Source organism: Alosa alosa, chromosome 23 (assembly GCF_017589495.1).
Source record: "Alosa alosa isolate M-15738 ecotype Scorff River chromosome 23, AALO_Geno_1.1, whole genome shotgun sequence".
Taxonomy (NCBI): Eukaryota; Metazoa; Chordata; class Actinopteri; order Clupeiformes; family Clupeidae; genus Alosa; species Alosa alosa.
The window spans coordinates 987,296-1,004,460 of NC_063211.1; the positions used below are offsets into that span (position 1 = coordinate 987,296).

Sequence of the window (17,165 nt, forward strand, 5' to 3'; positions counted from 1 at the left end):
TGGAACCATTTTATTCAAGCAAACAAACATGATAATCATCCAAACATCTTGCATCTTGACCGGTGCTTTGCCCTGACTCAGTGCTGCCAAAACTCCCTGCCCTCTGTATCGCTGCCGGTCTCTGGTCCAGCGCTGGGCTGTGTGAGGGGGAATGGCTAGAGCGGAGAAAGCTGCTTCTTTTACCGACATATTTAACAATCTCTTTTGCATTACATATCCAAACATCAAACTTGCCACTGCATTTACTTGTGCAGCAGGGTTGTGCACAATTCAAATAGAAATTCTGCTTCCTGTTTGCTACCTCAATTGAAATGCAAGTGAAATTCCAGAATTGAATTGGAAATTCAAGAGCCAGTTTCAATTCAATTCTGGAATTTGTTGCCTGTTGTGCAGGTAGCAAGAGTGACACCTGTCAAGTTTGAAATCAATCGGACTAATGGTTGGACATGTGCGAGCCTACAGTGCTCTGTGAGAGGGAAGTGGATACAGTAGGGAGAAAGCCTATGTGTGCTTCTTTTACCGATATATTTAACGATAGCTTTTGCATTACGCATCCAAACAACGTCAGACTTGGCACTGCACTTACTCGTGCCCGTAGCAAGACACCTGCCAAGTTTGAAATCAATCAGACGAACATTCGAAGAGATATGCGAAGAACAGACTAATAAACCGATAGACAGACAGACAGACAGATGTTCCTGTCATTTAGATCAAAATGCATGTTGATGAATCTATTTATTTATTTATCATTATTTGTTATGCTGAAATCTGTAGGCTGCTTTTAAGTGGTATGCAATAGGTTAGTCTATATAAGCAAAATTAGATAGCCTATCTAGATGCAGTAGCCAACTACAGTATATTCAAAGCTATTTATCACACACATAGATAACAGCATATTTCTGGTGACCTTTGAGGCTTAAGTTTCATGTCTATTTGTAGGTGCACTGATAATGACTATTATTTTATTCTAGCCCGTAAATTTGGATTGTGGTATAAGCTGTGTCCTTTGTCTCCTGGCATGGTCTGGGATGACTAGTGCGGACAGTGCCTGCTGGTAACAGCAAGCATTCACAAATCTCAACTTGCTTTTTGCAAGAAAAGGGAATAGTCCATGGGCCAGATGAGATGTCGGTACCACTCAAGGTGGCAAAGGTTGCTTATACTTTTTGTTTATAAACATTATAAAATGAGATATGCAAATATTTCTTTAACAAAGGCCAATAGCAAGATAGGCACCTGTGTCAAAAATGTGTTTTTTCAATGGGGGAGGGTAACTTTAACAGCTGATAACACTAATTTAGCTGTGACTCCAGAAGGGTTATCATACAAAAATGCAAACTATAGACATGTATCTTTTCAAAAAGTATAAGCAACCTTTGCCACCTTGAGTGGTAGCGACATCTCATCTGGCCCATCGACTAGAAGTGTGTTTAGGCCTATTCCGGAGCACAGGATCGCTCACCCTCACACACGAGGACGAATGCAGTACGCAAAAATGTGGACTGAACTGAAATAAGGAACAATTTTAATAGGGAGGGATTCTTCAGCGTTTGCCACCTGATGAACAACAAGAAACATTTAGCACAGCATAGCCAGACCGATGCACGAAAGATCTGTCAGTAGGCTGAATGTTAAGAAGCGCAAGAGCTTTTCTATTGAAGTTATGTGACACACACTTGGACGGCACGACTTGCCCGATTACAATAGCCTGCCCTGCCGTCCTCCCCTATAGCGTGGGAGGTAAGGGTAATGAATATTTGTGATATCGAAACTGTAGACGCTCGTTGGAGATGATATTCACAGAAGCTCCGCCTAGAGAAGCAGAGTCGCAGGAACTGTCTTGCAACACAGGACGCTCAGTTCATTCTTTCACTGGTCCGTATAAGAAGCAGCATGGCTGAGAAGGCACAGAAACAAGAGGTAGGTAAAATTATCTTATTCGGAATAGGCGTAGGCCTACATGATGTCCACTATGCGGAAAAGGCATGCAGCCAAAGTGAAACTAAGTTGAGCTACCCTGAGAGTTAAAATATAATGAGGTCTTTTTACGCTAAACCTTCCATCAAGTTTCATGAAAATCGGACAGTTGGGCTAATTGTTGTCTAATTAGTACTCAAACAGTCCATTACTACTGCAGTGAAGAGAAAGTTTTTACATAGGCTGCTTTAAAATAAAATGAGTGTCTACAGATTTGCGATGGGCTATGGTTCATAATCTGATGCAATGCAATGTCATGCAATGGGAAATAAAAGTAACAAGAATGAAAAATAACCTTATTCCAAAAAGCATATTTTCTGCTCCAACAAGGGTATCTATTATTATCTTTATAACCTACAAAATATAGGCCTATTAAGTTTTATTGTGCAGGCTGTATCTTATTCGGAAATGGTCTACATGATTTCCACGATGCGGAAAAGGCATGCAGCCAAAGTGAAACTAAGTTATCAACTACCCTGCGAGTTAAAATATAATGAGGTCTTCTTACACTACACCTTTCCATCGAGTTTCATGAAAATCGGACGGGTGGGATCTTTTTTGGCTACTCTGTAGCAAGAGACAGCGTAACATAGGCTATTTTGCGTTTCTTTCTCTTTTTTTTAATAAAACGCACCTTTAAAATAAAATGCGTGTCTACAACTAGGCTATGTACGATGGGCTATGGTTCATAAGATGATGCAATGCAATGATATGGAATAAGAAATAATAATAAAACGAACGAACAATAACCTTATTTCAAATAGCATAGTTTCTGCTCCAAAAAGTGTATCTATTATTATCTGTAATTATAACATACAAAAATATATAGGCCTATTTATTGTGCAGACTGTACGCTATCTTATTCGGAATTGGCCTGGCCGTATAGACTTACATGATATCCACGATGCGGAAAAGGCATGCAGCCAAAGTGAAACTAAGTTATCGAGCGAGTTAAAATAGGCTTCTTAGGCTAAACCTTTCCATCAAGTTTCACTAAGGCACACTAACATCCTGTGTGAAGAAAAAATAAACATACCATAGCCTAAAATTTCAAATAATACACAGATATGGCCTTATTATGGCTTCTATGCAAGACCTGCTCAATAAAACAAGCACCCTCTGTTTCATTTGTAGGTGACTATATCTAATTTAATTGTTGTTATGAACTGGATATGTGATGATTCTGTGAATACTGGATATGGGGCCCCGTTGTACAATGCCTGCATACCACAAATAGTGCAATCATACAATCAATGAGTGCATGTGGTTATAAATTCTTTGATGCCACAGTTGCTTTTCTGCGGCACACCTGATGATCTCTCACGGCACACTAGGCTGCCTTAGGCTATACTTACACAGTGAAGAGAGAGCATTTACATAGGCCACGCTTTTTTTATATATAAAATGAATCTCGCATATTCCTCATTAGTAGGCTACTTACATTAGCCTACAGTTATGTAAATATACAACATGTGTAGGCCTATTGTACCTGGACAGGTAAAACATCAGTTTGATGAAGTTAAATGAAAATTCTAAAGTTATATGAAAAAAAAGAAAAGAATTGACTGAATTTGCATATATGAAATGATCAAGTGCAGGATTATTTGTTTAAGACAGGACTGTAGCCTATGCATGAATGTATCTGAGAGAAAGGCATTTAATTAATGGTTAATAGGAAGCCGTTGTTTCATTCTCTATTAATGGTTAATAGGAAGCCGTTGTTTCATTCTCTGATGTGTGTCTGACTTCCACATGTTGTTGCTCCCTGCAGACTGATGAGAAGGCGCCGTCAGGAGGAGATGAAGGCAAATACCTCCTCAAGACCCCCAAGGTAAACATGCGATCCCACTAATTACCTGGCCATTTCAAGATGCTGCTATTTTTGTTTTATGAATGAGAGTTGAATCAGTTTTTATACATCTAAAACAGATCAATGGTATCTCATACCAATGACACACAATGTTTGTGTGTGTGTGTGTGTGTGTGTGTGTGTGTGTGTGTGTGTGTGTGTGTGTGTGTGTGTGTGTGTGTGTGTGTGTGCTCTGGCCCTGTAGGGCACTAGGGACTATAACCCAAAGCAGATGGCCATTAGGGAGAAGGTGTTCAACACCATCACCAACAGCTTCAAGCGTCATGCAGCCGAGACCATCGACACGCCGGTCTTTGAACTGAAGGTACGAAGGGGAGCCAACAAACTAATTATTCTACCTCTAATTCAACTAGTTATGAAAAAACTAATTGGGCTTTTTATTCACATGCAGTCTATTTTTAAGAAATGTTTTATCTTGAGGCTATGGGCCCTCATTTAAATGACAAGCAAGGTGTAAATTGAGTCAGTGAGCAAGTGTATCCGGCATGAACTAAATGTGCTATGTGGGAGCATAATGTAATGCCCACTGTCCCACCCATGTTTACGCTAGTGATATTTTTCATGATATTAAATTAGCAAATAGATTTTGCCCAGTTATTAAACTTTAGATCCATTCTACTTAGACTCTATGCCTTTCTTAAATCCTAATATTAGAAGCCTGTGTTGTTTGTTTTCCAAGGAAACATTAATGGGGAAGTACGGAGAAGACTCCAAACTGATTTATGACCTGAAGGACCAGGGGGGAGAACTCCTGTCCCTCAGATATGACCTCACCGTATCCTTGGACATTGAGTTGACCAATGCTATTACATAATCAGATGCTGCTACTCTGTTGATATAGCAGCATAGTTTAACACAACACAGCCCTCAACTAAATATATGACTCAGTGTTTGCCTTCAAGGGGAGTTACCCTGTGCTATTCATGTAGTAATTGTATTGAATCAATACGAAAGTGAAAGTACATTTCTCTCTACAGCCATCCTGTGCCTCCCATTTACTGCAGCTGCATTGCTTCAGAGGCCATACAGTATGTGAGCAGCTACAGCTAGACTCCTTTAGTGTATTTGTGCTGATTCTAGTCTGATACGGGTCTACCTGTCCAGGGCTTTACTGTCCATCCAGTCATTCACATGCCCATGTCCTTAACAGTGTACCTCAGGTGCCATTCGCCCGTTACTTAGCCATGAACAAAATCACTAACATCAAACGGTACCACATCGCCAAGGTGTATCGCCGTGACAACCCAGCTATGACCCGTGGACGCTATCGCGAGTTCTACCAATGCGTGAGTCTGTCTTTCCCACATCTAACCTGTGATAGACGATAGGCCCACATTTCACACCCTATGACATATTATGAGGTAGTATAAACAATGCAGAAATAGGCTATCCTGCTGCCTGCCATCATTACAACTAATTGTTCAAGCCTGACAAACAGCATATGATCAAATCTAGGGCTGAACAATTTGGGGAAAATATCTAATTGCAATTTTTTTGTCTGATTGCGGTTTGATTTGCGATATAAGTCAAGGTTCAGTTCAAGATTCACTCTGTAATCCATTTAAAACAGCCCATATCACAGCAAGCTTCTGTTCTCTATTTGTGAAGTTGAAATGTGTGTGTGTGCGTGTGTGTGTGCATGTATGTGTGTGTATGTGTATTTATGTGTGTGTGGTTTGTGGATTACAGTAACCTCTCATGTTCCACCACAGGATTTTGATGTAGCTGGGCAGTACGATCCCATGATTCCTGATGCAGAGTGTCTGAAGATAATCTACGAAATCCTAACTGAACTGGACCTGGGGAACTTCCAGATCAAGGTGTGTGTGTGTGTGTGTGTGTGTGTGTGTGTGTGTGTGTATTGATGATTGGTAATCAAAGAGAAAAGGAAGAGCTTGCTTGAGTTGGATGTGTGTGCATGTGTGTGTTGCTGATGAGAGTCGCATGTGTGTGTTGCTGATGAGAGTGTGTGTGTGCATGTGTGTGTTGCTGATGAGAGTGGCATGTGTGTGTTGCTGATGAGAGTGTGTGTGCATGTGTGTGTTGCTGATGAGAGTGTGTGTGCATGTGTGTGTTGCTGATGAGAGTGTGTGTGCATGTGTGTGTTGCTGATGAGAGTGGCATGTGTGTGTTGCTGATGAGAGTGGCATGTGTGTGCATGTGTGTGTTGCTGATGAGCGTGTGTGTGCATGTGTGTGTTGCTGATGAGAGTGGCATGTGTGTGTTGCTGATGAGAGTGTGTGTGCATGTGTGTGTTGCTGATGAGAGTGGCATGTGTGTGCGTGTGTGTGTTGCTGATGAGAGTGGCATGTGTGTATTGCTGATGAGAGTGTGTGTGCATGTGTGTGTTGCTGATGAGAGTGGCATGTGTGTGTTGGTGATGAGGGTGTGTGTGCATGTGTGTGTGGCTGATGAGAGTGGCATGTACTTGCTGTTGTTTCAGGTAAATGACAGAAGGATCCTGGATGGCATGTTCAGTGTGTGTGGAGTTCCTGATGACAAGTTCCGCACCGTCTGCTCCTCTGTGGACAAACTGGACAAGGTATGGTACACATACACACACACCGCACACACACACATGCACACACATACACACACACACACATTACCTGCCTTACACCACATTACATGCCTTACGCGACGCGACGCGACGACGACGCACACACACACACAGAATCATTTTAATGGTGAGTCTGAATATTATTCACTTGCAATTTCTGCATATGACCACCCTTAATGTAGCTTATCTTTGGGTCCAGGAAGTCGGAGTGAAGGTTGTGTGTGTGTGTGTGTGTGTGTGTGTGTGTGTGTGTGTGTGTGTGTGTGTGTGTGTGTGTGTGTGTGTGTGTGTGTGTGTGTGTGTGTGTGTGTGTGTTGAATGATTTAATTCACCTGCAAACACCTTCTCTGGAATTGCAAACACACCAGACATTATCTCCATTTCTCAGAATGCTAAAAAAGTTAAAATATTTGAAGTGTCATGTGCTTTTGACCTTGATTTATGGAGGACTCTGTACAAAAACTCTCAAATACCAGTCTTTGATTTCTGCCACTGAGAACCTAGGATACAAATGCCAGCTCATGGTAGCCTAGGTCATGTACATACTGTAGGTTGGCGGTCCGTGAACTTTGCATTGGGGGACTAAATAAAACTAAGGCCAAGCAGCTAGTGAAGTACTGTTCCATATCAGCAATTATAGGAAGCATGTTTATTTGGAAGAGACGATGCTTCCTATACCGCTGAATCTGTAAACTCAGAATTCAGAAGATTTGATTCCTAATGTAACTTGACTTGTAAAGAGGAATCAAATTTATCAAGTTTATAATGTGTGTGTGTGTGTGTGTGTGTTGTAGATGCTATGGGCCGAGGTGAAGACTGAGATGGTGAAGGAGAAAGGACTCCCAGAGAGTGTAGCAGATATGATTGGAGAGTACGTCAGCAAGAAAGGTAAATTAAACACACACATGCGTTTGGTCACAGCACTCACCGCAAAGCAAGAAAGGTAAATGAAACACACACATGCGTTTGGTCACAGCACTCACCGCAAAGCAAACCACATAAACACACACATTTGCATGATGGAAGAGATACTGGATATTAAAGGTAACAAGCATTTAGCACATGCTAATCTAACTTTCATCCAAAGCCACATAACTATATTGCTTGCGAATGGAACCGAGTGGCAATGCTAAACAACACCATGTCCATCAAGGGAATCCTATTATGTATGTACCATTACCATGGGCACTGACATGTCCTCTATGTGTGTGTGTGTGTGTGTGTGTGTGTGTGTGTGTGTGTGTGTGTGTGTGTGTGTGTGTGTGCGGTGTGTGTGTGTGTATGTGAGTGTGTGTGTGTGTGTGTGTGCGTGTGCGCGTGCATGTCTGTGTTGGTGTGTGTGTGTGCGTGTGTGTATGTGTGTGTGTTTGTGCGTGTGTGTGTGTCGTGCGTGCGTGTGCATGTCTGTGTCGGTGTGTGTGTGTGTGTTTAGGTGGACTGGAACTGGCCGAGAAGCTGTTGGAGGACCCTAAGCTGTCTATGAGTGAACCTGCTCTTGCTGGCCTCAAGGACATCAAGCTTCTCTTCGGGTACCTGCAGCTCTTCAAGATCACAGACAAGGTCAGAATCCTCCATAGTCCACTGGAGGTGTGTGTGGGGGGGGGGGGGGCTGATTCGGTGTATAAGCAGGTGATATAACCTTTATTATCCACATCCAGACTTGGTCACATCATGATGTCAGTCCTAGACTTGGTCACATCATGATGTCAGTCCTAGACTTGGTCAAATCATGATGTCACTCCTAGACTTGGTCAAATCATGATGTCACTCCCTCTGTAGACTTGGTCAAATCATGATGTCACTCCTAGACTTGGTCCTAGACTTGGTCACATCATGATGTCACTCCTAGACTTGATCAAATCATGATGTCACTCCCTCTGTAGACTTGGTCAAATCATGATGTCACTCCTACTGTAGACTTGGTCACATCATGATGTCACTCCTAGACTTGGTCAAATCATGATGTCACTCCTAGACTTGGTCCTAGACTTGGTCACATCATGATGTCACTCCTAGACTTGATCAAATCATGATGTCACTCCCTCTGTAGACTTGATCAATTCATGATGTCACTCCTAGACTTGGTCAAATCATGATGTCACTCCTAGACTTAGTCACATCATGATGTCACTCCTAGACTAGTCTAGAGGAATATGCCTGGATTCAGGGGGAAATAGGGTGAGGTAATGTCTCTGATTTCGAACAAAGCTTTTTTCAATAGCCAATCGCAGAAAGGTGGCAAACCTTGTGAGTATGCACATGTACTGGGTGTTTCATGAAAATACCGTTGACAGCGACCTAACAACCAAAATGATGGCGTTAAGTTTGCCTTTGTAGCCATTTCTGGTTAGCCTTTGCTTAGGCAAATGAGACATAACTTCTGCAGAGGTTTAAAGCAAATGTTGTTACGAACTTCAAATTCGTGGGGAGTAGATTCAAAAATCGACCTTAAACATGCTTCAATTATGTTTGTATCGGCAGCCATTTCGCACTGGTTTCAGTAGGAACTTTTGACCATGAACACAACGGAAGTGAGATCAGTGGGCGTCTCTGAAAGTAGCTGTTTCCCGGTTGTGAAGGTTTTAGCCCAGAAGTTGGTTCAGCATGATGCAAGCTTCCTCTCTATTGGTTGGTTCAGCATGATGTGAGCTTCCTCTCTATTGGTTGCTTCAGCATGATGCGAGCTGCTTCCTCTCTATTGGTTGGTTCAGCATGATGCGAGCTTCCTCTCTATTGGTTGGTTCAGCATGATGCAAGCTTCCTCTCTATTGGTTGGTTCAGCATGATGCGAGCTTCCTCTCTCTTGCTGTTCTCTTGTCTCAGCAGCTGTTCCCCTGCGTGTGTATTCTCTATTTCATATATTTGTCATGTGTGTGATTGTGTATTTGAATTGTCTGGTGTTTGTGTGTGTGTGACCTGCTGTCTGTGGTGGCCTGTACATGCCTGTTTGTTTGTGTGCGCAGGTGGTGTTTGACCTGTCTCTAGCGCGCGGGCTGGATTACTACACAGGTGCCATCTTCGAGGCTGTGCTGACCGGTGATGGCAGTGGCAGCGCGGGACAGGACATCAATGTGGGCAGTGTTTCTGGGGGTGGCCGTTACGATGGCCTGGTGGGGATGTTCGACCCCAAGGGCCGCAACGTTCCGTGCGTAGGCTTCAGCATCGGCATCGAGAGGATCTTCTCCATCGTGGAACAGAAGACGGACGTGAGATGTTGCTTTTGTGGAACATCCTGTAGTCAAACACATACGCCATATGCTTTCAGTCACACTTGGCATAGAGAACAATCAGTTTGTGTTCGTCTCTAGAACACAAGTATACTAGTCACTCTGATCTCGATATCACTGCGTGTCTCCAGGCTAAAGGTGTGAAGGTCCGTACAACAGAAACACAGGTAATGATCGCCTCAGCTCAGAAGAACCTTCTGGAAGAGAGACTCAAACTCACTGCAGAGTTGTGGGATGCAGGGATAAAGGTGAGCAGAAGAATGTGTGTTTGTACATTTCTGTATCTGTGTTCACATGTTGGATATGCCTTATGTGACCATATGTGTGTGTGTGCGTGTGTGCGTGTGTGTCAGGCGGAGGTGATGTACAAGGAGAACCCTAAACTCCTGAGCCAGCTGCAGCACTGTGAGGAGACGGGCATCCCGCTGGTGGCCATCTTGGGAGAGCAGGAGCTCCGGGATGGCATCGTTAAACTGCGTGACGTCGCCAACAGAGAAGAGGTCTGCAACTCAGCAACCTTTAAAGCAACGCTATGTTGTTATTATTAACTTTAAAGCAACGCTATGTTGTTATTATTAACTTTAAAGCAACGCTATGTTGTTATTATTCACTTTAAAGCAACGCTATGTTGTTATTATTAACTTTAAAGCAACGCTATGTTGTTATTATTCACTTTAAAGCAACGCTATGTTGTTATTATTAACTTTAAAGCAACGCTATGTTGTTATTATTAACTTTAAAGCAACGCTTTGTTATTATTATTAACTTTAAAGCAACGCTATGTTGTTATTTCACTGCTTCGCAGTGAAATATCAGACACATACCCCAACAACCCAGTGCGCGTCATATATTACGCACCATCTGATATGATGATGGTGATGATGATATTCCACTACCCTCCTTCAAAGTGTGTGTCTGTGTATTATTTAATTGAAAGTGTATGGGTTTGTGTTTGTTTGTGTTTGTTTACAGGTGGACATCTCAAGAGCAAACCTGGTGGAGGAGATCAAGAAGAGAATCTCTCAGTCATAAGTCCATGCAAACAAACACACCTAAATGAATCAAAGTTTTGATATCAATCTGTAAAATTTGTTCAGGAGACATCATCATCAATAAAGACATAAATAAAATAATCTTTACATTTGATGTGGTATTGGCACAAAGATTAGGCAGATTTATGTATTATTTATGGATTTATGGATTATTCATGGATTATTTCATTCTGATAGTCGGTGGATGGTGTTTCAGTTTTTCAGTCTGTTCAGGCTTAAACGGAGCTCTGTCATGAGATGAGAATGTATGGGAAGAGTGGAAGGGATCTCACACACAAAACGCACTGTGCTATGGTGGGCAAACACACTAGCAAGGAAAGGGCCAAGGCACTTACCCATGATGCACAAACTTAAACAGATAACAGGGAAACACAGTCAGGGAAACACGGAGATATTATAGATGGATATTGAAACAGATTGTAACATATCGCACTTAAATTGAACACAGACATGTACTGCATCATGGCAAACTATACATGCCTCATTAGAGGGCCGCACAACTCCTTAGCACACTGGGGTAGATTTACTAACACTAGCACGGTTTGCGCTGCATCTGTTTATGCGCGTTCGGTTATAACGCACGCTGTGCTTCCTCATTGTGCGTAGTATTTATCAAACCAGCAGTTCATAAGGTAACCAGCGCCTCTCTCTCCCCTCTACCGCAATTTACGAGTGTCCATAACTGAATGACATACTTCAATCACAACTTCGCTGATGACAAAATTAAAATTAATCAAATGTTTAGCGATCGTGAAATAATACAATATGATAATACCAACAAGCAGGGAGATAATGAAGAGCAGTAGTTCTACTCAAACTACTTGCAGTAGGCTATGGAAGATTGGTGAAATCTAGCAAGTAGGCAAGTTTAAGTGGATAACTTGAGGTCACATGAGGACACAGCAGGGTGGTCCATTCCAAAAAACCCTGAGGTGGGTGAAGTTCCACACCGCACCATACCTAACTATGGGAGGCAGTAAAGAGGTATGTTTTAAGTGTAGACTTAAAAATAGGGAGGGTGTCTGCTAATCGAATTGAGGGAGGGAGATTATTCCAGAGGAGGGATGCACAATAGCAGAAAGTTCTGCCTCCTACTGTAGTTTCTGATATTCTTGGAATTACAAGAAGGCCAGTATTCTGTGATCGTAGCGGTCTGGGTAGGTTATATGGGACTAGGACTTGGACTTCCAACTTGTGAAAACATTTACGAAATATAGCTGTAAGCAGCAATGAGGGAGCCAAGCAGACCAGTAGGCCAGAGTTGATGCTATTACATCAGATATAGAGCTGCGAGCACTCATTGCAAGTTTCATGTCAAATAACCAAAGATTGGCTGAGATATAAGGTCACTTCCTGTTTGGTTGCTTCGCCGTAGATTTCGATTGGCTGTAATGAGCGAACGCTTTTGAATATGGCGTCAAAGAGATCATGTACACCAAGTTTCGAGACAAACAGGCTAAGACTGTGACCTGTGAAAATGTTTTTGCATTTCCGAAAAAATCCAAAATGGCGGCCAGATAGATTATGCTGACATCCCAAGTTGGCATGTGTTGGCTTTAGGACCTCGAACAGTATTTACAGACACCACTAGTAAGTTTTAATTCCAAACACATCAACAGTTACAAGCCAAAATGCATTTTTGCTAATTGCAGCGCCCCCTAGAGATCAAAGGTCATCAAATTTCTTGAACATCAAAATGGGGTCCAAAGTATGTATTATGTTTGGTGTTGATACATGAAAGAGTTGCTGAGATATGAGCTCACTTCCTGTTTGGCGGCTTCACCACTGATTTCGTTTGGCTGTGACAGGTAAACGTTGTGTGAGCCGTGGTCTAAAGATCTTGATTTTGATCATTAAGTTTGGTGATGATCGGACAAAATTTGTGACCTGTGAAAATGTACTATTGATTTCGATATCTTTCAAAATGGTGGTCAAATTGTTATGTTGTCGTAAGAACTAGGTTAGGAGCTGAACGGGGAGGTCTGACAGTATCAACAGACATTGAAAATAAGTTTAAAATCCACACATGAAAGATAGTAGTTAAAACATGTTTCTTTCCTTTCGGTGGCTTTGCTACTGATTTTGGGAAAACAATTTCCACTGATAACTTTTGTGCGGCTAGGTCTGAAGATCATACAAGTTATGTTTTGTGAAGATCGGACATAATTAGTAAAGCTTTCGATAAAATCCAATATGATGGCTTGGTCCAAGAATTCCAATGATACCTTATTTTTGAATATCGGGCACATGGATCAAAAGTTAAGGCCCAGACACACCAACCCAATTATCGGCTGTCGGACATCGGACAGTCGGACGAGGTCGGTGACTCGAGTCAGTTCGGTGTGTCCCATGCCGTCGTCAGTCGGAGTCGGCGTTCATTTTGGCCGATTACACATGTCGGCCAGTGGCAGTCGGCCTCAATGACCAATCTGATTGGTGGAGTGCTAGCCCTTGACCAAACATTCTCTGACCATTACCTCTACATTCAGCGATGTACGTTATGAACCCATTTTGATACACTATCCTAACATTTTTTTGCTAGAACTAGTAGACTACCACACAGTTGCTGAACGTATGTTATTTCAGGTTAGTTTGCAACAACATACAAGTTTAACCAAAGTCCTTAGTTGCTACCTAGCTAGCGAACATTACTATGCTAACATTAGCTAACATGTCCGAAAGAGTGTTTCATTGGCATCACACACAAGCAATTACAACTAGATGTACCGCATAGCGGTACAAAATATGACCGCCGCTCAGTCCTGTACATCCATTCCGCGAAAATAAATCATATTAATGAATTTGTCTCCATCTTCTACTCCATCCCCCACTCTTGAAACTTTTGTGTATGCTTGTGAATAGATTTGTAGCACTTGCCAAAAAATTTGTAGCATTATAAAACCTTTAAAATATCTAAACAATCACAAGTAGGGCAGTTAATCACAGTCCATTCATTGCAACTAGACCGATGAAAGGTACACCTGTAGGCTACATTGTATTTGGGAAAAGCAGAAGGTATAATGTATTTATTTATTTATTTATTATTAAACAAAACAATCCCTGTCAGTTCCATGCAGTTTTCAACAGCTATCAAGAAGAGAGGTCATGTCTTGGATTTTTGTGAATGTTTCTTCTTCTATATGCATAAGTTAAGTCATCTAGTTCAAATGATATTCAGCTTTATTGTCAATGCACAAATTAAGTAGTCTAAAACAAAATGCTGTTTTACCCAGTGGTGCAAATAACTGACATGTCCAAAAGGGCCTTCATGAAATGCGTTGCTAGACTGTTCATACTGTTGGATTCACGATTGTTTTGCGTTGTGTTTTAGTTCTGATGTCTGTACTGAAGATGGTCAATAAAGCTTGACGGCTGGATCAGGATCGGTGATTAAAAGAATTTATTGTAGATGGTACAACACTCACTAACCGAGCACAGGCTAAGTCTCAAACAGTAAAACTGCACAGAGTCCAACAGGTGTGGTAGTTAGTAGAAGCGGGCTGCTGCTGAGCGTCTTGGCATAAGATGCTCCCAGGTGGCTTCCTCGATCCGTCTCGAAGTCCAAACCTGAGACAAAGCCTGTTATACTAAAATCATGTCAACGTAAATCATGCCAACGTGGAAGGTACCAGCCATAGCTCAAAAATAATAGGAAAAGTACTAGCCCTGAAAACAGAATAACAAGGTGATATCTCATTCTGCCCATGCTATGACTCTGACCAGGAACATGGCAGTCTGACCTGTTGATGGTAAATCCTATGTGCAGACACAGACAATGGCATGTACCTCTCCGTCTCTACTACACACAAAAAGTAACACAAAAGTAACACAGATGAACACATCAGAATACATACAGAAATACCCCAGATTTCTACAGTCCCCCCTCTTGATCAATTAAAAAACACAGATTTTTATAGATCATACAAAACAAATAAAAGGAGTCTGATGTGGTCTAAAGAACAGAGGGACAAACCAAGACAAGATTACTTCTCCAGCACTTGAGAAAGGAGGAAGTGCGGTGTCTTAAAAAGAAAAACATAATAACTGATTTATTTCGGAGGATTTGTCTCACACATAAAAAATTAAAAGGAAAGGAATCAAACCCACATCCCTCGGTTCATCCCGAGGCTGGGCAGGAGGTACTCTAACAGGGGCCAATCTTGGGTTGGTAGTGGTGGCAGCTTAATGATACACAACACCACTTGGATTGCTAAGTAGATGACAAAGATGGGAATGAGCAGGGGCATAATGAACTGGACAATCTGAGCAAACAGGGGCCCACCCCAGCTACTCAACCAACCTCCCAGGGACCAGCTACCATTATCCCTCTTAAGCTGCTGCAGGTGAGTAAATATCTTTGATGTAATGGAGACATTACCCGGTCGGAGTCAGGCACATAAGTACAGCATTCCTGTCCAATCAGAGCACAAGCACCTCCCTTACTGGCCAAAACCACGTCCAGGCAGAGTCTATTCTGAAGGGCAACCTGTCTTACTGCATACAGTTCGGTTAATGTCTGAAAGAGCGATGCAGTGTCATTAGCTACTACATCAACAATGTGTACCAGATCTCTAATCTCATCAAAGCGCCACAGTTAGGCCATAAGTTGGAATTAAAGCGGCAAAGAATCTCTGTGTCGGGGGTTGCAACAGTACTGTGACCCCCAAAGCGTCACACGCTTAGTCCTACTGGGGTGTATGGATGTTGACTCACCCACCAAATGTTCCCTCCCACAATCCTCACAGCTGGAACAACATAAGATAAATAACAAGAGCCTTGCCAATTAGGGGAAGATAGGAATATGCATACTGTCCACACACAAACATGGAACCATTACAGGGGCTAGTGCATTAGTGGCGACCGTGCTTCCTGGCGTCCCACCTGGAACACGCATCATCGGGGAAGGGAATAAGGACCACTTCACCTGACTGTTCAATGGAAACCTCAGTCTGTCCAACCTGAACTTCATATGGGCAGATGCTCTGACCTACCACCGACCGTCCACTCTTGTCGGCCACCCAACAGACCACACCACGTGTGCATAACTCAATTTAAGCTTAGTAGGGGCCCTCTGGCCCATGGAGGATTAGGAAAAGATGTCATCAGGGGAACCATTTGTAGTACTGTTAAAGGCTGCTACATACTCTGGGATGGTAAAGGGATGGCTATGTAAGGATACACTTCAGAGGCAGATGGCATTAACCCCGCATACCCAACCACGAATGCTTCGCAGCAGGCCTGGGCTAACCCATGAGCCGTCTTCAGAAAAGTGTTGTCCTTGTGCACGTCATGATGGCTATCATACAGAGTATCAGTAACAATAACCAGGTGACACAGGATAACAGCACAACAAAACAACATTCTCGGTGACATTTTCCAGTTGATAAAGAAGGCACACAACAACAGTTACACAACACAGAATTCAGTGAGCTGATGGCTGTTAGAGAGCGATGGAGTTGAGGATTCCTTTGGGAAACAGAGTCTTTTTGGGGAGAAGTGAAGGAGACCGGCAGGCAACAGTTCAGTTCAAAGGCAAAAGTCTCTGTCCTGGATGATGTCCGTGGCTTCAAGCAACTCCATGGGTACATGTGGAGTGAAAGTAAAGAGCAGTATCAGTTGGAGGATAGTCATGGTTGCAGTGAGAACAATCATATAATGATTAAATGTAATATATAATCAAGTTATAGTATTGATTAACAATATAACATGCAAGCACATAATGATTAAACATTTCACAGGTATATGTAATCACTCCTGAATTAGATAATGGCTAATGCCAGTAATAAAAAAACAGGTAAGACTTGTCCAAGTCTATCACCTTTCTGAGCATGAGTTTGTGTCACCAAGAGTCAACTAGCACAACACTCCAAGCAGGCTCGGTTTTACAGGGAAAGATTCTACACTGGTGTCCCTACCCTTTTCATTTTTTCCTCTGACCTCCCGTGAAAACAACAAATCCACCGTCAAAATGAAAGTCTTCCGTGAATCTTCCTCCCTGGTCTACACCCTATTTCTAAAAAGAAGACGGGCGGAAAATCAGATATAATTTGTACCCTGCTCGGCGTGTCATGTTTCCGGCGGATCAACTAGTTTGCAGTGGCTCGCGTGTATCCATTTGGTTTTGCCCTGGACCTTTACTGCCGACTGTGTTATCAACAAGATCTGATACGGCCCATCGTCGTGCCGGCTTCTAAGCGCTAACCTTTGGGGCTTGTGAATCATCACCCACTGACCTGGCACTAGAGAGTGCCCACCTTCCGGGGGGTCTCCCCAGGCCTCTTTCACTTGGTTAGCCGCTGTCTGGACCGCTTCTGTCAATTGCACACAGTAGTTCAGCATTGCATCTGATGTCAGGTGGATGTCGGCTTTCCTCAGATCGATCGTGCCTGGTGCTGAGAAAGGCCTGCCAGTCACGATCTCAAATGGGCTGAGTCCTGTGTCCCTGTTGCTTGTAGCACGCATGCTACACAGGACTGTTG

General features: G+C 42.7%; 1 protein-coding gene across 1 annotated transcript; it reads left to right on the plus strand.

Annotated features, from left to right (window-relative positions):
• Positions 1-1,810: 1,810 nt before the first annotated feature.
• Positions 1,811-10,767, plus strand: LOC125288263 (histidine--tRNA ligase-like). The gene is made up of 13 exons (XM_048234472.1): positions 1,811-1,920; positions 3,749-3,808; positions 4,032-4,151; positions 4,527-4,622; positions 5,008-5,133; positions 5,560-5,667; positions 6,291-6,389; positions 7,202-7,295; positions 7,840-7,967; positions 9,371-9,613; positions 9,766-9,882; positions 9,988-10,134; positions 10,607-10,767. Exons 1-13 carry the CDS (start codon positions 1,894-1,896, stop codon positions 10,664-10,666), a joined length of 1,425 nt encoding a protein of 474 aa, XP_048090429.1. The 5' UTR covers positions 1,811-1,893; the 3' UTR covers positions 10,667-10,767.
• The last annotated feature ends 6,398 nt before the right edge of the window (positions 10,768-17,165 follow it).